The 23,036-nt window shown below is 35.2% G+C and overlaps 1 protein-coding gene across 1 annotated transcript in view; it reads right to left on the bottom strand.

The window, feature by feature from the left end:
* Positions 1-23,036, bottom strand: part of LOC148951494 (chloride channel protein 2-like) — a 163,559-nt gene that overhangs the window by 107,971 nt on the left and 32,552 nt on the right. The window contains exons 4-5 of the mRNA XM_089090912.1: positions 6,006-6,139; positions 1,436-1,592 (exon numbers count right to left, since the gene is read on the bottom strand). Coding sequence (XP_088947038.1) covers positions 1,436-1,592; positions 6,006-6,139 — 291 coding nt within the window. The remainder of the gene's footprint in view (positions 1-1,435; positions 1,593-6,005; positions 6,140-23,036) is intronic.

The following is a 23,036-nucleotide window of genomic DNA, read 5'->3' as shown; positions in this document are numbered from 1 at the left end:
ACAGCTTGAACTTTTTACGTGGATTGTAAATTAAAATGAAAATGGATTGTAAACGTCAAGCTGATTCCCATTTTGAGACATAAATCCCTGGAGAGTTCCCAGGGATCCTGAAAACGACTGTATGAAGGACAATCAGGCAGTTACATAAATATGTAAATGAAGCGTTGACATCGATGAGTGAAACTTGATATCTATACTATTTTTCTTGTGGAGTGTATTTAAGAATACTGTGCTGTATGGCCTGTTTTTTTGGCTTATAATAAATCATTATTATTATTGTAAAATATTAGCAAAATAATAAAAATCAGAAGTTAGCTTGTTTAATTATTTTTCTTGTATTCCCTAAGGTATTCCATAGGGTTTCAAAATTTACTTAGACTAGGGGCCAATAATACCTTAATTCAACACTGAGAAAATATGTAAATTTTTAATCTTGCACTTTTTTAAATTGATATTCAAGACCTTCTGGGCTATATCCCTCATAAATAGTATCCATCTGCGTAAAACCGGAAGTAGTTATGCAAAATGCCTGCCTGAAATTGATGGTTACCTTCCAGAAAAAAAAGGCTTTAAGATTTAGTACAAAGAGATGGAAAGTTAAGCAAAAAGTTCTGTTTATAATTTGGAAAACCTACAAAGATACCACTACGAAAAAAACCCATAGCTTTGCCAAATCTCGCAAGAGTAATTGATTTTTGCGTTCAAGTCGTCTTTTTAAAATTAAATAAAAAAAGTTTTTAACCTGAAAGTAAGGAGCTACATTAAAACTTAAAACGAACAGAAATTATACCTTATATGAAAAGGGCTGTCCCCTCCTCAACGCTTCGCTCTTTACGCTAAAGTTTTTTTATTGTTTTAAAAAGTAGAAATGTGAGAAAAAGTCAAACTTTAGCGTAAAGAGCGGGATGTTGAGGAGGGGACAAAAAAATAAATTTTTTTTGTCCTGAGAATCAACTAAGACATGGACAAATGGTACAAAACAATTGATAGAGCATGCTGCGTGTAAGAAAGAACTACTAAATGCAGTTTACTGAAAAAAGTGACATAGGACCTTTTGCATTATCGTTTGACCTATATCGGAGATTAAACCCTATCAACTCCTGACTTTTTATAGATTCCCTGGATCCAGTGGCCATTCTGGCTTCTCTTGCGCCCGGGGAAAACTCTTGATCAGCCCCCTCCCCTGTCTCCCAGAAATTTGCAGGCCAGATGTTAAAAAAATTTTCATTTATTAACAAAATTTTGCTAACTGCGCTCTAACTTTATTTTGATAAAATAAGATTTCAAAAATTACAAAATGATTATAACCGTTGGACTATTTATGGAAATTTTGCACTTCTAAACTTTTTGCACCCAGAGCAAGTGCCCCTTCTGCCCCCCTAAGACCACCTCTACCAGGATCTGAAACAGGAATATAAGTAAAAAAAGGTCTTACCGCCAATTGGAGCACCAAAGCAACAAGATACTCCGACAGCACAAGCAGCGGCAAGCATTTCCGTTTTTCTAGATTCATTTTCATAAATTCCGTCAAGAGAAGTGACTAGTTTCGACATAAGGGTAGCAACTATACTTGCAATATGAACCAAAGGACCCTACAAAGAAATTAGCAAGGCAAAATCAAATTGAAATAAATAATTTTATGACATACTAAATTTCTATTTACAAATCAAATGAACATAAATAAACATATAAGTAAGAGGTAGGACTTCTAATCAAGACAGTGAAAATATACTCAAAATTGCCCGAGTATATTGGTTTCACGTTTGGAAGCCTTAATAAAAGAAGACGAAAAAATAGACTAAGCCGCTAAGAACATACAAAAAAATTACGTAAAAAATGAAACTTTATGTGCAAAGAGTAGATGGAAAACTGGAAGAGATCACTCCCTAAAGTATCAGGACAGTGAAAATGAAAGTGTGGTTGTCTTTGGGAATCAACAAGTTTTTAATCTTTGAGATTTTACAGACAGAAAACATTGTCAAATTTAACTAATTAGTTTTGCTTGTTCATTTTCACTGTTCAACGTGGCAACAGTGACAAAACGTAGTTTTGTCCTAAAAACTTCACAATTTAAAAATAACTGGAAGGAAAATCAATGAGAACCGGGATTTTCAGTTTTGGATAAACCAAAAGTGGTTCCACGGGACAATAACTAATTATGTTTTAATATCCTTGACCGCTTTGATTCAGGTGAGGTGATTGTGCTTCCAGGGAGGGAGGGAGGAACGCGATAGTTAAGGTAATAATAAGTAGTTGTAGAGGAGGCGTGTGGTTGTCTTGGGAGTGAAGTGGCTGCCGTTCTGCATGATAGTGATAAATCTTTATATTTATGGGTCTGAACGTCGAATGTCTGACCGAGCAGTGTCTCTTATGTTATTTTATTTCGTTTCCTTTGTAAAATAAACCCCGAATGAACTTGAAAACTTGAATGGCAGAATACGATTATTATTGCCTTCATTGACTTTTTGAAGGCGTTTGATTCATTCCACAGAGACCCACTATGGAGAATTCTACGTTATTATAGATTCCCCGACAAGATAGTCCGCATAATTGTCCCACTATACAAGAACCACCTATGTGCTGTTCGGAATGATGATGGAGACCTTACCGAATGGTTCAGTATGAAGTCTGGTGTCTGCCAAGGATGTATTCTATCCCCATTACTGTTTGCTATACTCATTGACTATATACTTTGAATATTCAACTTCACAGGTTGAATCAAGCTGAATCAAAACCTCACACCCTGTGACGGGGGTTTTCTCGATGATATAACCCTCCTATCTCATTTAAGAGAGAAGCTGCAGAAGTATATCGCTTTGCTCTTCAGCACGGCTGAGCAAGCTGGTCTGTCAATCAGTACACAGAAAACAAAAGTCATGCAAAACAACGTCGATACCATATCTGGCTATCCCCACCGCTCAAAGTTGGATCCGATATACTAGAGGAGGTTGAAGAGTTCAAGTACTTTGGTAGTCTCATTAAATGAGACGGAAGCCTTGATTGGGATATTCCCACATGCATTGCATGCACAATAATTGCCTTTAATAAACTAAGAAATCTGTGGTGGAATGCAGCATACTCCCTGAAGTTCAAGCTCTGGCTGTTCAACAGTAACGTCTTCTCCGTACCAATGTATGGATGCGAATATTGGGCGTTGACTAAGCAGCTGGGAAAGTGAATCCAGGGTTTTGAGAACATCTGTCTTCAGCGCACCAGTGGACTGATAAGATCACTAACGTCTTTATGCTTGAAAAGACAAGGCAGCTGTTCGTGATCAATAGAATTACGAATAACCGATGACGTTATTGGGGTTACATGGTGCAGATAGGTGAGGGCCCCCTATCCCATGATATGTGGTTTTGTGTTCCCCCCGGCATTAGAAAACGTGGGCGACAAAAGGCAACACTAGGCAAATCGGCGTAGGAAGACCTAAGTCTAAGTAAGTAAGTCCTTGGAGACTTTAAGATGAAAAGAGAACACACTTTCTATCATATTAATGCAAACAATGCTCAAATCCGAAAGAATAACTACGTTTTCTGATATGAAGTTACAAATAAATGGAATGACTTTTTATATAAACATCTTACGCATATTTTAGTCCAATAAAACTAAAATCAATGGAAATGAGAGGCGGTTAGAGGCCTTTTAATCCAACCAAGTTCGAAAAATTTAATGATTTTGGTGTGTTTTTTTTTGCTACCCAGGTGGAATTTGCGTTGACTTTTGAAAAAAAACTTAAATATATGAAATTTTATTTGTAAGATAACCTTTATTAAGTTCAAAGTTTTTGTGGGCTGGTAAACCAACGTACAAAAAGTTTAAAACCACAGAGTATATATTATACAGTATGGGAAAATCCTATACTCTCCATTAAAGATTTTTTGCACACATAAGTTGCACACCTTTCGTCATGACTCCGCCTTTACGCATGCGAATGACAAATTTTTAGCGCATTTCGACGGGAATATACAAGATCTATTGAAGCTATTGCTCTGACGCTTTGAAAAACTTCCCAAACCACGCGCTGTGATGTGTCCCATTTCTGAACCAAATTATGCTACTGTATAATATTTATGCTGTGTTTCAAACTAACATTAAAAGTTCAGCTTGCTTTGGAGAATTTGTCAACGGCTAGTCATAGCTAAGTGGTCACTTGTCAGAGCTACTACCTAGTTGAAGGGAGGCTGTAAGCTCAACTTTTATTTATACGAGAGCCATTTTTTTTATAGCCAAGTACCATTATTTGCACATGCCTCAATTAAGAAATGTAGTTACACTTAAAAAATAGATACAACTTTGTTTTAATTTTTTTGCGATTCTATACGACAAGGTAGGATCAAACAGTTCATGGGAACGAACTGTAAGTAAGGAACGACCAGGCTCAATAGTAACCGAAACTCTAAAAGCCGAAATTTCGATACTAATAGATATGTCAAAAGAATCGGCTTATTATGCTGATTTCAAATATATAAAGTTCATTAAGTTTAGTCTTACCCATCAAAAGTTACGCGCCTGAGGAAATTTGCATTATTTTCAAAAAAAGGGAGAAACAACCTCTAAAAGTCATAGAACCTTAATGAAAATCACACCATCAGATTGAGCGTATCAGAAAACCCTACTATAGAGGTTTCAAGTTAATATCTGCAAAAATGTGGGGTTTTGTATTTTTTGCCAGAAGAAAGATCACGGATGCGTAATTATTTCTTTTTTTCCCAGGGGTGATGGTATCGATCCAGTAGTCCTAGGATATCGTGAGAGGGTGCATCTGAACTGAAATTAAAAGTTCTAGTGCCCTTTTTAAGTGACCAAAAAAATTGGAGGGCGACTTGGCCCCCGTCCACGCTCATTTTTCCCGGAGTCACCCAATCAAAATTTTGAGATAGCCATTTTGTTCAGCATAGTCGATAATCTAATAAATATGTCTTTGAGAATGACTTAATCCCCCCCCCAGTTCCCGCGGAATGGGCTGCAAGTTATGAACTTTGCCCATTGTTTAGATATAGTATTGGTTAATGGGAAGTATACAGACGTTTCAGGAGGGATTTTTTCTGGTGGGGGGGGGGGGTTCAGAGGCAACAGGGGAGGATCTTTCCATGGAGGAAGGGAAATTTCTATGAAGGGGGCGCCGGATTTCCCAGCATTATTTAAAAAACGATCAGAAATCAAATTTAAAAAACAAGTTTTTCAAATGAAAGTAAGGAGCAACATTAAAACTTAAAACGAAAAGAAATAATTCCGTAGATGAAGGGGTTCGAACAAAAGTCAATACCACGCCCTTTACGCTAAAGGTTTTTTAGTACTTTCAAAAGAGCTATCTATTCTAATTAACCAGCCTTTGTGATTCAGGGGTTTGTAATTCGAACAAAATTCGAACTTTAGAGTAAAGAGCGAGGTATTAACTAGGAGAAAAACTCCCTAATATACGTAATAAAAACATAAGAATATAGAAGTTCGTTAAGTAAGTTAATTCGTAAGTTACGTCAGAACAAAATTTCGAGAAAGCCATTTAGCCAAAACAAGTAAAATTAATATGCAAATTTTACTCTAATTATTCATGTACGGTGAGCCAAAATCAAAGCTGCATTAATTCAAAAACGTTCAGAAATTAAATTAACAAAAACAAGTTGGTATTAACTGAAAGTAAGGAGTGTGATTAAAACTTAAAACGAACAGAAATTATTCCGTATATGAAAGGGGCTGTTTCCTCCTCAACGCCTCGCTCTTGACGCTAAAGTTTGACTCTGTTACACAACTTTATTTTTTAAAATAATAAATAACTTTAGCGTAGCCTAAAGAGCGAGGCGTTGAGGAGGGGACAGCCCCTTTCATATACGCAATAATTTCTGTTCGTTTTAAGTTTTAATGTCACTCCTTACTTTAAGTTCAAAAACAACTAGTTTTTTTTATTTAATTTCTTTAAAGGCTGATATTTTGGTGCAAGTAAATATAACTGGTACAATGTTGCCATCAAATTTAAATTTAGAAGAAGAAAAAGATATATTTACCTCTTTTCCTACTGGCATTCCAGCTCCAAGAATTGCTGTTAAACCGATACATTTGGCAACAAAAGTTCTAAACGACAAATACTCTTTCAGTATAACTCCACGGAGAATCGTCTTCATCTCTGGTATCCCCGAGCCTAGAATATAGCATATAAAATCTGGCTGTCCAAAGCAAAAGTAAGAAAAAAAGAATCAAAGTTTCGAGCAAGAAATTTCAAGGTGCTAGGCTTTAGAAAATGATGGCCGTATCTACTTGGTCTTAAATTGTGAGTAACTCAAGCAGGAGACACTTAGATCCTATACGTCACAAAACTTTTGTAGCAAAGCATGGGTGCACACAGACGACCATTTCCTTGTGAAGAGGGCTGACAATTTTTAGGGGGTGTGGAAAACTGACATAAAATGAGTGAATCATATGCCATAAATTATATGAAAAAACATGGCAGTCTTGATATTTTAAGGAGAAGCAAGACCGGAAGGCCCCTTCTTTACATGCCAGAAGTAGAACCTATACGCAGACCTCTCTGTGTTATGTCTAATCTGAAACTTTGAAAGAACTATACTTATTTGTATTATACCATTTGTGGCAAATAAGAAAACGAATCGTTCCCCCTAAAATTGGGAATTCCGTAATTGAGGGGGGCGTCCCCTTCCTCAACCCTCGCTTTGTACACTAAAGTTAAACTTTTCGTACCAATTCTTAAAGAAAGACTGCTCAAACACAAGGGCCGTAGAATTTGAATGAGAAGTATTTATAGAACTTTAAGAGTGTAGCGTAAAGAGCGAGGGTCAAGTAAGGGGTAGTCCCCCTCAAATACAAAATTATTTCTGTTTGTTTAAATTTTTAATGTTGTTCCTTACTTTTAGCTGAAAAACTTGTCTTTCTTGTCTAATTTAATAATGGAGTAATAATATTATGTACTTTGAAAGAGTGCTGCACTGTTTTGCACACTACGCAAAATTGTAAAAAATAGTAGAATAAAAAAGGAAAAAAACAATATAAATAAAAACAATAAAAAGGAAAAGAAGCAAAACTGTAGAAATAGTGGCAAAATAATGACTACAGTTATGTTCGCTCATACGTATAATTTTCTTTGAAGTATAATATTAAATTATACTAGCTACAAAAATGAAACTGTACAGAATAGTTTTAGTACCTAGCAAATATGGACCCCCATCCCCAAATTCAAAATTGAAATAATCTTACTGATGCTGTCAGTAGAATGGCCTTATTGACTACAGAACGAACACCCTGCTGCCACCTACAACTTTTTTTAACACCAAATTTGGGCATAGAGTCCCTAGGGAGAACACGTGGTTAATGGGGTCAATGACCTCTTTTTTCCAAGGTCGATGTTGTTGTTGTTGTAAGTGCACGCTCTCAGCGAATGTCAAGGTCGATTTATTTGTTATTGTTGTTGTAAGTGCACGCTCTCAGCAAATGTCAAGGTCGATGTTGTTGTTGCTGTAAGTGCACGCTCTCAGCGAATGTTATGAGTTTCCAGAAATAGAAAACAGCATTTGTTGTTGTTTTGGACATGTACATGCTCGACGCGAATGTTATGAGATTGTTTGGCTAACCTAACCTGAGAAATTGATTTACATAATCGGTGGAGGAATTACTGGTTCACGAAAGGGGAATTAAGAAACGAACATGGCTTCTTTGATCTTTGGGCTAACCTAACCTGAGAACTTGATTTACATAATCGGCGGGGAAATTATTGATTCACGAAGGGGGAATTAAGAAACAAACATGGCTTCTTTGATCTTTAGGCGGACCTAACCTGAGAACTTGATTTACATAATCAGCGAGGAAATTATTGATTCACGAAGGGGGAATTAAGAAACATTATGGTTTCTTTAATCTTAGGTCTGAGGGATAAACGTTCTTTAGGTCAGAGAGAAAAATTAATATTCTATTTTTAAATAGGGCTTCATTGATCTTTGCTGTCAGGAATTAGAATTATGCGGGAGTCTAAAGAGACAGAAATTCTATTTTTAAATACGGCTTCACTGATCTTTAAGTCAGAGAGATAAATTGATATTCTAACGAAACCTTAATAGTGTAGCTAGGAAATTTATGAGATGAAGAGATTAACGTAGGAAAGGGTTTCCTAGAAATTTGAAATGCGTCACCACAGAGATGCCAAAAACAAAAGGAATACGCTGAAGCTGCGATTAGGGATTATCTGGGCGAAACCGTTTTAGGGAATTATTTCGGCGAAACAGTTAGAGACATTTTAAAAGATGATTTAAAAGACGATTTTAGAAGAGGATTTGAGGGTGAAACTCTCTGGTCGTCATAATACACAAGTTCCATTTGAACAGTGTCGTGAGGTCCTCTACCCCAATCCCAAAGGGCTCCGATCCCCCTACCCCAGCCCCAAAGGAACCCCCGGTCCCCAAAGGTTCCCCGGGCTCCCACCCCGGCCCCCCAGACCCCCATAAGGATCCCCCAGGCCCCAAAGGCCCCCTCCCCCCCCCTTGGCCCCCAAATCCCCCCTCCCTCCCTCTCCTCCCCCTCCTCACCTTCCCCTCCCCCACCCCTCCTCCCCCTCCCCTCCTCCCCCTCCCCTCCCCTCCCCCCCATTTTTTAATATTTTTTGAAACCTATAGTTTGGGATGAGTAGTTTGCTATTTTTGACTTTTCTGAGCTAGGTTTCTTAGCCTTTCATAGGTGTTTGTTGTCTGAAACCTATAGTTTGGGATGACTAGTTTGCTATTTTTGACTTTTCTGAGCTGGATTTCTTACCCTTTCATAGGTGTGTGCTGACTGAAACTTATGATTTGGGATATGTAAATTACTATTTCGGGCTTTTCTAAGCTAGATTTCTTAGTCTTCCGTTGGTGTGTGTTGTCTGAAACCTATGATTTGGGATTTGTAGTTTTGCTTTTTGGACTTTTCAGAGCTAGGATTCTTAGTCCCTCATAGGTGTTTGTTGTCTGAAACCTATAGGTCGGGATGAGTAGTTTGCTATTTCAGGCTTTTCTGAGCTAAGGTTTCTTAGTATTTCGTAGGTGTGTGTTGTCTGAAACTTATGACTTGAGGTGTCAAATTTGCTATTTCAGGCCTTTCTGAGCTAAGGTTTCATAGTATTTCGTAGGTGAATGTTGTCTGAAACTTATGATTTGGGATATGTAAATTACTATTTCGGGTTTTTCTAAGTTAGATTTCTTAGTCTTTCGTTGGTGTATGTTGACTGAAACCTATGATTTGGGATATAAGGTTCTTAGTCTTTCGTTGGTGTGTGTTGTCTGAAACCTATGATTTGGGATTTGTAGTTTGCTTTTTGGATTTTTCAGAGCTAGGATTCATAGTCCCTCATAGGTGTTTGTTGTCTGAAACCTATAGTTTGGGATGAGTAGTTTGCTATTTCAGGCTTTTCTGAGCTAAGGTTTCTTAGTATTTCGTAGGTGTGTGTTGTCTGAAACTTATGATTTGAGGTGTGTAATTTGCTATTTCAGGCTTTTCTGAGCTAAGGTTTCATAGTATTTCGTAGGTGAATGTTGACTGAAACTTATGATTTGGGATATGTAAATTACTATTTCGGGCTTTTCTAAGCTAGATTTCTTAGTCTTTCGTTGACTATGTGTTGACTATGAAACCTATGATTTGGGATGAGTGGGTTGCTATTTTTGACTTTTCTGAGCTGGATTTCTTAGCCTTTCATAGGTATGTGTTGACTGAAACCTATGATTTGGGAAATGGTTAATTTGCTATTTTCGAATTTTCTGAGCTAGGTTTCTTAGCCTTTCATAGATGTGTGCTGTTAGAAAATTATGATTTGGGATTTGTAGTTTGCTTTTTTAGACTTTTCAGAGCTAGGATTCTTAGTCCCTCATAGGTGTTTGTTGTCTGAAACCTATAGTTTGGGATGAATAGTTTGCTATTTCAGGCTTTTCTGAGCTAAGGTTTCTTAGTATTTCATAGGTGTGTGTTGTCTGAAACTTATGATTTGAGGTATGCAATTTGCTATTTCCGACTTTTCATAACCAGATTTCTTAGTCTTTCGTAGGTGTGTGGTGTCTGAAACCTATGATTTGGGGCTCAATTTTTCATAGAAGATAGAAAAGTTCATGATCTCTTCGGAATTTTACCAAAGAACAGAATTCAGTTCTAATTTCTCCAGAGAAAACAAAAATCTTCCACTTCAGTTCTTTATTTCACAAAGCCATAAAGAAATTTAAAGTTCAATTCAAAATTTTTCGGTGGAAGATAGAAAAAGTAATACCATACTTGTGAATATTTTCACGTAAGATAAAAAGTTCTAGTTCAATTTAAAATTTTCTCAACGAAGTGAAGAAAAGTTCAAGTTCTCTACTGAATTTTACCAAAGAACACAATTCAATTCTAATTTATCCCGAGAAAACAAAAATCTTCCACTTAAGTTCTTTATTTCACAAAGACATAAAGAAATTTAAAGTTCAATTTAAAATTTAGAATTGAACTTTAAATTTCTTTATGTCTTTGTGAAATAAAGAGCTTAGGTGGAAGATTTTTATTTTCTCTGGATAAATTAGAATTGAATTGTGTTCTTTGGTAAAATTCAGAAGAGAACTTGAATTTTTCTTCACTTCGTTGATAAAATTTTAAATTGAACTAGAACTTTTTATCTTCCGGGAAAATATTCACAAGTATGGTATTACTTTTTCTCGTTTCCACCGAAAAATTTAGAATTGAACTTTAAATTTCTTTATGTCTTTGTGAAATATAGAACTTAAGTGGAAGATTTGGATTTTCTCTGGTGAAATTAGAATTGAATTGTGTTCTTTGGTAAAATTCAGAAGAGAACTTGAATTCTTCTTCACTTCGTTGAGAAAATTTTAAATTGAACTAGAACTTTTTATCTTCCGGGAAAATATTCACCAGTATGGCATTACGTTTTCTATCTTCCACCAAAAAATTTCGAATTGAACTTTAAATTTCTTTATGTCTTTGTGAAATCAAGAACTGAAGTGGAAGATTTTTGTTTTCTCTGGAGAAATTAGAATTGAATTGTGTTCTTTGGTAAAATTCCGAAGAGAACTTGAACTTTTTTATCTTCTGTGAAAAATTTGGAACAGTATTTTAAATTTTTCATCTCTTCGAGAAAATATTCACAAGTATGGTATTACTTTTTCTACCTTCCACCAAAAAATTTAGAATTGAACTTTAAATTTCTTTATGTCTTTGTGAAATAAAGAACTTAAGTGGAAGTTTTTGGTTTTCTCTGGTGAAATTAGAATTGAATTGTGTTCTTTGGTAAAATTCAGAAGAGAACTTGAATTCTTCTTCACTTCGTTGACAAAAATTTTGAATTGAACGAGAACTTTTTATCTTCCGGGAAAATATTCACAAGTATGGTATTACTTTTTCTATTTTCCACCGAAAAATTTAGAATTGAACTCTAAATTTCTTTATGTCTTTGTAGAATAAAGAACTTAAGTGGAAGATTTTTGTTTTCTCTGTAGAAATTAGAATTGAATTGTGTTCTTTGGTAAAATTCAGTAGAGAAGTTGAACTTTTTTTCACTTCGTTGAGAAAATTTTAAATTGAACTAGAACTTTTTACGTTCTGTGAAAATATTCACAAGTATGGTATTACTTTTTCTATCTTCCACCGAAAAATTTAGAATTGAACTCTAAATTTCTTTATGTCCTTGTGAAATAAAGAACTGAATGGAAGATTTTTATTCTCTCTGGTGAAATTAGAATTGAAATGTGTTCTTTGGTAAAATTCAGAAGAGAACTTGAATTCTTCTTCACTTCGTTGAGAAAATTTTAAATTGAACTAGAACGTTTTTATCTTCCGGGAAAATATTCACAAGTATGGTATTACTTATTCTATCTTTCACTGACAAATTTAGGATTGAACTTTAAATTTTTTTATGTCTTTGTAAAATAAAGATCTGAGATGGAGGATTTTTATTGTCTCTTGGTACATTAGAATTAAATTGTGTTCGTTTATGAAATTCAGCAGAAGACCTGAAATTTTCTTAAATTCGGTTAAAAAATAATAAATTATAATAGAACCTTTTATCGTCCGTGAAAATATTCACACGTAAATTCTTACTTTTTCTATCTTTCATCGAAAAATTTAGAATTGAACTCTAAATTTCTTTATGTCTTTTTGAAATAAAGAACTTAAGTGGAAGATTTTTGTTTTCTCTGGAGAAATTAGAATTGAATTGTGTTCTTTAGTAACATTCAGAAGAGAGCTTGAACTTATTTACTTTCTGCGAAAAATTTGGAACAGTATTTTAAGTTTTTGAACTCTTCGAGACAGATCTGAACTAAAGAGGAAAATTTTTATATTATTTGGAAAAATACAAATGATAAATGCATAGTTTATGTTTAATTGAAAAAATTTCGAAGAGAACTTGAACTTTCCTTGACTTCGTTGAGAAAGTTGTAAATTGAACTAGAACTTTATATCTTCAGCGAATATATTCACAAGTATGGTATTACTTTTTCGATGTTCCACCGAAAAATTTAGAATTGAACTTTAAATTTCTTTATGTCTTTGTGAAATAAAGAACTGAAGTGGAAGATTTTTATTTTCTCTGGAGAAATTGGAATTGAATTGTGTTCTTTGGTAAAATTCAGTAGAGAACTTGACTTTTTCTTCACTTCATTGAGAAAATTTTAAATTGGACTAGAACTTTTTATCTTCCGTGAAAACATTCATAAGTATGGTATTACTTTTTCTATCTTCCACCGAAAAATTTAGAATTGAACTTTAAATTTCCTTATGTCTTTGTGAAATAAAGAACTGAAGTGGAAGATTTTTGTTTTCTCTGGAGAAATTAGAACTGAATTCTGTTCTTTGGTAAAATTCAGAAGAGATCATGAACTTTTCTATCTTCTATGAAAAATTGAGCCCCAAATCATAGGTTTAAGTCAACACACACCTACGAAAGGCTAAGAAATCTAGCTCAGAAAAGTCAAAAAATAGCAACCCACACATCCCAAATCATAGGTTTCAGACACCACACACCTACGTAAGACTAAGAAATCTGGTTATGAAAAGTCGGAAATAGCAAATTGCATACCTCAAATCATAAGTTTCAGACACAACACACCTATGAAATACTAAGAAACCTTAGCTCAGAAAAGCCTGAAATAGCAAACTATTCATCCCAAACTATAGGTTTCAGACAACAAACACCTATGAGGGACTAAGAATCCTAGCTCTGAAAAGTCTAAAAAAGCAAACTACAAATCCCAAATCATAATTTTCTGACAGCACATATCTATGAAAGGCTAAGAAACCTAGCTCAGAAAATTCAAACATAGCAAATTAACCATTTCCCAAATCATAGGTTTCAGACAACACATACCTATGAAAGGCTAAGAAATCCAGCTCAGAAAAGTCAAAAATAGCAACCCACCCATCCCAAATCATTGGTTTCAGACAACACACATCAACGAAAGACTAAGAAATCTAGCTTAGAAAAGCCCGAAATAGTAATTTACATATCCCAAATCATAAGTTTCAGACAACATTCACCTACGAAATACTATGAAATCTTAGCTCAGAAAAGCCTGAAATAGCAAGTTACACACCTCAAATCATAAGTTTCAGACAACACACACCTACGAAATACTAAGAAACCTTAGCTCAGAAAAGCCTGAAATAGCAAACTACTCATCCCAAACTATAGGTTTCAGACAACAAACACCTATGAGGGACTATGAATCCTAGCTCTGAAAAATCCAAAAAGCAAACTACAAAACCCAAATCATAGGTTTCAGACAACACACACCAACGAAAGATTAAGAACCTTATATCCCAAATCATAGGTTTCAGTCAACATACACCAACGAAAGACTATGAAATCTAGCTTAGAAAAGCCCGAAATAGTAATTTACATATCCCAAATCATAAGTCTCAGACAACATTCACCTACGAAATACTATGAAACCTTACCTCAGAAAGGCTTGAAATAGCAAATTAGACACCTCAAGTCATAAGTTTCAGACAACACACATCTACGAAATACTAAGAAACCTTAGCTCAGAAAAGCCTGAAATAGCAAACTACTCATCCCGACCTATAGGTTTCAGACAACAAACACCTATGAGGGACTAAGAATCCTAGCTCTGAAAAGTCCAAAAAGCAAAACTAAAAATCCCAAATCATAGGTTTCAGACAACACACACCAACGAAAGACTATGAAATCTAGCTTAGAAAAGCCCGAAATAGTAATTTAAATATCCCAAATCATAAGTTTCAGTCAATACACACCTACGAAAGGCTAAGACATCCAGCTCTGAAAAGTCCAAAAGCAAACTACTCATCCCAAACTATAGGTTTCAGACAACAAACACCTATGAAAGGCTAAGAAATCTAGCTCAGAAAAGTAAAAAATAGTAATTTACATATCCCAAATCATAAGTTTCTGACAACACACACCTATGAAAGGCTAAGAAACCTAGCTCAGAAAAGTCAAAAATAGCAAACTACTCATCCCAAACTATAGGTTTCAAAAAATATTAAACAAAATGGGGAGGAGGAGGGGAGGGGGAGGACGGGTGGGGGAGGGGAAGGTGAAGAGGGGGAGGAGAGGGAGGGAGAGGGAGGGGGGCTTTGGGGGCCAAGGGGGGAGGGGGCCTTTGGGGCCTGGGGGGTCCTTTGGGGGTCTGGGGGGCCGGGTGGGAGCCCGGGGAACCTTTGGGAACCGGGGGTTCCTTTGGGGTTGGAGTAGGGGGATCGGAGCCCTTTGGGATTGGGGTAGAGGACCTCACGACACTGTTCAAATGGAACTTGAGTATTATGACGACCAGAGAGTTTCACCCTCAAATCCTCTTCTAAAATCATCTTTTAAATCATCTTTTAAAATGTCTCTAACTGTTTCGCCGAAATAATTCCCTAAAACGGTTTCGCCCAAATAATCCCTAATCGTAGCTTCAGCGTATTCCTTTTGTTTTTGGCATCTCTGTGCTGACGCATTTCAAATTTCTAGGAAACCCTTTCCTACGTTAATCTCTTCATCTCATAAATTTCCTAGCTACACTATTAAGGTTTCGTTAGAATATCAATTTATCTCTCCGAATTAAAGCTCAGTGAAGCCGTATTTAAAAATAGAATTTCTATCTCTTTAGACTCCCGCATAATTCTAACTCCTGACAGTAAAGATCAATGAAGCCCTATTTAAAAATAGAATATTAATTTTTCTCTCTGACCTAAAGAACGTTTATCCCTCAGACCTAAGATTAAAGAAACCATAATGTTTCTTAATTCCCCCTTCGTGAATCAATAATTCCCCCGCCGATTATATAAATCAATTTCTCAGGTTAGGTTCGCCTAAAGATCAAAGAAGCCATGTTTGTTTCTTAATTCCCCCTTCGTGAATCAATAATTTCCCCGCCAATTATGTAAATCAAGTTCTCAGGTTAGGTTAGCCTACAGATCAAAGAAGCCATGTTCGTTTCTTAATTCCCCTTTCGTGAACCAGTAATTTCGCCACCGATTATGTAAATCAATTTCTCAGGTTAGGTTAGCCAAACAATCTCTTAACATTCGCGTCGAGCATGTACATGTCCAAAACAACAACAAATGCTGCTTTCTATTTCTGGAAACTCATAACGTACGCTTAGAGCCTGCACTTACAACAACAACAACATCGACCTTGACAATCGCTGAGAGCGTGCACTTACAGCAACAACAACAAATAAATCGACCTTGAAATTCACTGAGAACGTGCACTTACAACAACAACAAAATTGACCTTGGAAAAAAGAGGTCATTGACCCCATTAACCACGTGTTCTCCCTAGGGACTCTATGCCCATGTTTGGTGTTAAAAAAAAGTTGTAGGTGGCAGCAGGGTGTTCGTTCTGTAGTCAATAAGGCCATTCTACTGCTGTCTTCTTAGGGAAGAAAAATGTGTGATAGTGCAATTTTATCACTTATGAGCAAGTTCAATTTTCTTCAATATTAAAATAAGGTGAGGGGGGAATGAAGAGTCATACGTTCGGATTCAGGAACATATTATATTTAATAATGGTATACACCAATACATTTTGAAAAGGTCCTGCAGCGTTTTCAAATATCGGGAATCAATAATGACATTCATTTGTACCCCAAATTCAAAATTGTAAAAAAAAATTAGCGAAGTAGCTAAAAAAGGAAAAGAAACAAATCTGTAAATTCAAACAACAAAAAGAAAGACAAGCAAAAGTGCAAAAATAGTGGTAAGAAAATCACTACGTTTATACTAGCTTATACCCATTTAATTTCTATAAAGTTTAACATTGATTTTTTAATAGCTCCAAGCAGCACTTAAGTGTTAAGTGTATAACCGTGGATTTCATTAAGTGTATATTACTATTAAATATCTTGGGGTCTTTTTCGGTACAGAGGCTAGAATTGGAGCTATTGGGAAGGAAACACGTAAGGGCTTTTTCGGTATAGGGGCTAGAATTGAGGCTTTTGAGGAAGGAAATAGGTTAGGGCATGTTCAGTATAAGGGCTAGAATTGGGGCTATTGGGACGGAAACACGTTAAGAAAACAGTTCATATTTTATAATTTGCAGAAAATTTATAGTTTACACACTTCGGAGTCACCTCACCTATAATGTACCCTCAACCCCCCTAATTTGCAATTATAAAGCCTAAATCATACATTCCCCATGCATTTTGTCACACGTCGCTCTTATTTCAACCCATGTACCCGTATATTGGATCAACACTGACGAAAATAAGAAACGGAAAAAAAGATAGCAAATATATAATTTGGGCTATTTATTTGCATACTAGCGGGAGGGGAGGTAAAGTATAGTGGAAGCAGCTTCAGAATGTGTTAACTATGATTTTTCTGCATATTATCAAGTAGGAAATGCTTCATTAACATGTTTCTTTCTCAATAGCCCCGAATCTAGGTTTATACCTTTCTTTAAACTGTTGGGTCTTTTTGTAAATTGTAAAAAATATATATCGTTGTTTCACCCGATATACAATATTTTTAAAAAGTAATAAAATAGCAAAAATAAAAGACAAAAACAACAAAAATAATAGAAGAGAATGAACACATTTGTGTTAACCCATAATTTTGTTTTAAGCTTACATTAATTTTGCAATAACTTCGAACTATTTTATGGCGATTCAAAGATAATAATGCGCAATCTAATTATGAAGTGTGTATGTGGGTCTTATCTATTTACAATCTTTTCTTCGTGAAAAAAAAAGAGAAAAAAACAAACACTTGGCAATTTAATACGCACTGTCCAAACCACATGGAAATGACAGACTCCTGCTTAAATTGTAGAAATAAAAGCTAGAAAAAAATACCCCTAAAAATTAGATTCATTTTTTATCCTGTATTACCTATTAACTTAAAAAAACAGGATATCTTGACGTCTATAGAATATTTTCTTATTGCTTCTAAGCGTTTATTTTATTATTGCCAGAGTTACGTTCTTACACACGAAAGTCGGGCGATAAAAGTAGCTGATAAAACTCTGAAATCTGAAGCTTGTTCTCATGTTCGACGACTAACTGTTAAGAAGGTAGTCTTTCTTTCTTATTCGCAGCCAGGGGTTTTTATTTCATTTGCGAGATTAACCGATTCATTAATGTCAGCCATATAAATAAAAAACATGTTTAAATTCTTATCTCTTCGGTTTCTTATTTTATATTAGAATATGCAAATAAACAGGAAAATCCTAAAAGGGAACGCATATGCACTAAAGAAACGAAAATAAACTGTGCTATAACGAAAAAATAGAGTGCTATAGCCTCGAAAATAAACAAAATGGACGCATTGCGAAATTTATCTGAAACATGAGATAAAAGTAAAAACCCAACATTTTTGGGTTCACAAGCCTCCCCCTCTTCTGGGTTAAATTGTCTTGCTCCTTATTTCTATAGCTGCGATATTTTCACTCCTTATTAAAGAGCCGTCGACACCAGCTATCCGAAACGACAGTAAGTGTCTGAACAACAGGCAGATGAAAACACCATCTTTCTTCGTGTTTTTATCTGTTTTAGACTTAAGTATTATGAAATATCACAACTAGTTCTAAATTAAAATCTCACAAGAAGGCCAAAACAATTTTCCAGTTTTACCGTACTCCGTCAGTAAACTCAAGCTGTTTTCCCATTTACATTGGGACAAACAGCTTCCCAATGTAAGTTAATCAAGTTTATTTATTGATAAACTTGACAAAAAAAAAATTTTTAGAGTAAAGAGAGAGAGAGAGAGAGAGAGAGAGAGAGAGAGAGAGAGAGAGAGAGAGAGAGAGAGAGAGAGAGAGAGACAGACAGACAGAGAGACAGACAGACAGACAGACAGACAGACAGAGAGACAGAGAGACAGACAGACAGACAGACAGACAGACAGACAGACAGACAGACAGACACACAGACAGACAGAGAGGGAGAGAGAGAGAGAGGGAGAGAGAGAGAGAGGGAGAAAGAGAGAGAGAGTTTACAGGTCACCAATAAATACGTTTTACAATCACAAAACTCTTAGTCCCCCTCAAAAGGCTTCATGGCCAGCGATACAAGGAGGATACAAAAAAAAAATACAATATAAGCAACAACCAAAACAGAAAGATAACAAAAAACAGAAAAAAGAAGGCCTAGATTCTTGCTTTTATTATTTCAGTATCTTGACTTCAAAGTCTTAAGAAAATTTTTTCATAGCACACGGAAATATTTCCCCAATTAAAGAAGTCCCTGCATGTAATTTAAGTTTTATTATTTCACAAATTCTTGACTCCTTATCAGTATACAAACAATTAAAAAGAGATATTACTTTCCAGCGGCTCCCTGAAAAAAAGGTGCGCTTTAATTTCATTGGGCTAGGTCCATGACGTATTTTCGAAAGCCAATTCTTTAAAGCAACGTGGTACCTTAAAGAGTCACCCTATCCTGTCGATTATCAACTTTTTTAGTTTGTGCGGCCAAACCATTAAGAATTAACTAGGCGGTCTTGTCTTAGCTTTTAGAGCTAGGATAAGAGATCTGAATAAACTTGGTTTTTAGAAAACTAAAAGCCGAAGTCTACTTTTCCGGAAATCTTAGAAAAACCATTTAGCTTCTCTCGTTGTGTCTCGGAGACGGAGATATTTAGTTTTAATGAAACTCACATCATTAGAAAGTGAGAATGTTTTTTTCGATTAAGCGGAGTATGATTTTCTGTTAAGATCCAGGAAGGGCGGTCCCTAAAAATGTTCTAACATATGTGCTAGGAAAACGTTGACTGAAGCACTGTGACAACTCTGGGAGTTCGCTGTGGTACTAAACAATTTGACTGAAAACCTTGCTGACACAAGAAACGCATCATTTACGCTGTAAGTACACTGAATAGACAGCACTTTGCTTAACAATTAGTAAAATATATATATATATATATATATATATATATATATATATATATATATATATATATATATATATATATATATATATATATATATATATATATATATATATATATATATATATATATATATATATATATATATATATATATATATAAACTAGCCTGTCCTTAGCTTTTCGAACTCTTGACATATTTAAGATCCCGTATGCATCCTTACCATAATTTAAGGAAATATCATTTGAGTAAACTTGCTGCTTTTGGAATTCCCTTTCGGTGCTGGGAAAATTCACTAATTTGTCCTTTGTCTTTGAGACGGTCAATCGCTCCAAGGCTTGCAAAATTATTTTATGGTATTGTATGACCTTAAGGGGATGTTAAAAAGGGACTCCAGATAATCCCATCATGGTTGCAGCCGAAGCTGCATCCTAGTAAAGAATGAACCACGACCCATAGTAACAAAAAAACCTGAAATCCCTAAATACGGCGTCATATTGAAACAAAAAGTAGACCATTGTAATGGCCTTGACCGATAACCCTATTCAGGTACCTTAATATCCCTTGGCTTGAGCAATAAGGCAAATCCCTTGGCTTTAGCAACAAGCCATTTCATTTGAAATAGTCCGAAGATCAGATAACGAAAACTTTGATGTCAACATAACCCCTACCAAAAACTCTGGGGTCCACACAGCCCTCCCCCAGAACCCTGGGGCAAATATTGTAAATTATTCCCCGGGGGCAGGTAAGGTTTTTATTGAAGAAATTGTACCATAAACTTTGGAGGGGACACATTCTATTGTAAATTGAAAGTTCTACTTCCCTTTTTAAAAGTCAAAAGCCGGAGGCGAATTAGCCTCCATGCCCTCTTTACCCAAAATCCATCTGATCGAATTTCTTAGATAGGCATATTGTTAAAATCAGTCAAAAGATCAGATAAAAAAACCTCCAGGGTCAACAAAACCCCCCAGATCCCGGGGGTAAGTGTTGTAAGTTATGCCCTGGGGCATATAAGGTTTTTAAGTGAGGATTCTTAGAACAGTTCAAAGATAAGATAGGCCCGACCCCCCCCCCCCCTAAAAAACTTACTAACTATATTTTATTAAAAAACTTGACCCCTGGTCCTCCCTGCATGGCCTAACACCCCCCCCCAAAAAAAAAAACAAAAACAACAACTTACTAACGATAGTGTATTCCAAGAATTATGGGAACTCACCCCTGGCCCTCCATGGCCCAATCTCCCCCCAAAAAATACAAAAAACAACAATTTATTAACGATATTTTATTCCAAAACTGACAGGAGCCGACCCCTCGTCCTCCATGGCCCAATATCTCCCCCCTTTTCTTTTGTAGTTATTACAGCATTGAAAACAAAAGAAAAAATTGAAGCGAAACCAGGCCAAGATTTACCAATAGGCCCACTAGGCCGTGCGGTTTTCACTATCCTTGAAGTTTTGGAGATTTCCCCGAAAATCTTTCAAAAACGGAGCAGCAAAAATGGTTAGGCCTAGAAGTGTCAAAACTTAAATCCGGCCCTAAGTGAAACAAAATCTTGAGCTAGTGAGTTTTCAGCAATTAATATCATTATATATCAAATATTCAGTTTATTAGATCTTGCCAAAGCTATTAATTTATTTTGGAATAAAAAATTATGTTTACATAGAGAATTTTGAAAAACAAGAAGCTTTGGCAATCAAAAGCGAACAGAAATATATTTTAAAAACCTTTCCGAAAAAGAAAATTTCAAATAAAAGTAAAGGCCATATTAAAATTAAGATCAGAAGAAATAGAAACCTATAATAACTCAAAATCAAAACGACCAGAATTACTATTAAAGAATAAATGAAACCCAAAAACAAACAGAAATTACATAAACAATAACAGCAAAAAACGTACAACAGGTACTAATATCAATAAATGAATAAATCTTAAAATGAGAAAAGCTTAAATTGAATATGCTAATTAAGCTTAAAACGAACAAAAATATTTTGCTTTTGATGTATAAATGAAACCCAAAACAAACAGAAATTGAATAAAAAATCATAGCAAACACACATAATAGGTGCTAATATAAATGAGTAAATAAATCTTAAAATGAAAAGAACTTAAATGGAACATGCATTTCAAGCTTGAAACGACAAAAAAAAAATCACTAAAAGCAAGAGTTTCGGTTTTGCCTCCTTCTCTCACTGTAAAACTCTAAAACATACTACGCAATTGGTGCTTTACTGAAAACGAATTATATTTCAAATATTTTCTTTTGTACTTGTTACAACATTGAATAGAAGCATAAAAATTAGAGTAAAACTAAATTTGAACTGATGAGCTTTAAGCAATTAATATCGTTCTACATCAAATATTAAGTTAAATTTGATTAGTTCTTCCCAAGACTATTCAAAACAAATATAGCTTCACTACAAACAAGAATTTAGATGCTGCCCCTTTCCCTAACTTTAGAAGTCTAAGGCCTATTACGTCATTGGCGCTTCACTGAAAACAATCTTTTCCTTTCAAATATTTTCTTTTCCAGTTATTACAACATCTAAAATGAAAATAAAAATTACAGTGAAATAAAATCTTGAACTGATGATCTTTCAACAATTAATATTATTATATATCTAACATTTAGTTTGATTTTATTTGTACATTTCAAGGCTGTTCAAGACACATATAGTTTTCGGTAAAGCGCCAATTACGCAGTCGGTTTTATGGAGGCCCTAGACGGTTAATCATTTTGATTAAAAGCGTCCGTCAATCGATTGACTCAAGCATACTTGACCGTCTAGGAACCTGTTTGACGCTTGAGTCAAGCGTAGACGGTGATTGATAGAAATTTTGAATGACTCAAACATTTTGATCAAAAACAGTGTGTCAATCGATTGATGGAAACTTTTGATCGAACCGATTGACCGTTTGGGCCTCCTTTAGACTTTTACAGTGAGAGAAGGGGGCAAACCCCAAAATCTTGTTTGTAGTGATTTTTTTTTCGTTTCAAGCTTGATTTGCATATTCAACTTAAAATTCACTCGTTTTAAGATGTATTTATTCGTTTATATTTGTACCTATTATATGTTTGTTTGCTATGATTGTTTATCTAATTTCTGTTCGTTTTGGGTTTCATTTATACTTCAAAAGCAGAATATTTTTCTTCGTGTTAATCTTAATTTGCATATTTAATTTAAGGTTTACTTGTTTTAAGATTTATTTATTTATTTATATTAGCACCTGTTTTATATTTTTTTTTTACTAAGGTTGTTTATTTAATCTCTGTTCGTTTTGGGTTTCATTTATTCTTCAATAGTAATTTTTGATTGTTTTGAGTTAATATAGATTTCTATTTCTTCTTATCTTAAGTTTCATTTGGCCTTTACTTTTCTTTAAAAGCTTCTTTTTCGGAAAGTTTTTTTTTTTAATTAATAACGGGAAAGGATTGGGTCTAGAAAGGGGGCTGTTTCCGAACAAGTAAGGATTGTCTTATTGAGCCAAGAAATCCAAAAATCGTATTGTGATATATTAGCATCCCCATCTCTCTCTCTCTCTCTGTATGCTATAGGATTAAGGAAGCGTGGGGAGAAAAACTTTAAGGCAAGGCTTAATAAGGGGAAATTTTTACCGTTTGGTAATAGGAGTAAGAATCTGGGATGGGGGAAGTTGGAGTTAGGTCCTTACTTTTGCCCATTGTGTGGCGATGGGGAGGCTGACTTAATTCATTCGTCGGGTTTTTGTGAGGA

The sequence above is a fragment of the Artemia sp. Qi Xiang Cuo genome, chromosome 6 (assembly GCF_049724085.1).
Source record: "Artemia sp. Qi Xiang Cuo chromosome 6, ASM4972408v1, whole genome shotgun sequence".
NCBI lineage: Eukaryota > Metazoa > Arthropoda > Branchiopoda > Anostraca > Artemiidae > Artemia > Artemia sp. Qi Xiang Cuo.
This window is presented reverse-complemented; position numbering and strand designations above follow the sequence as displayed.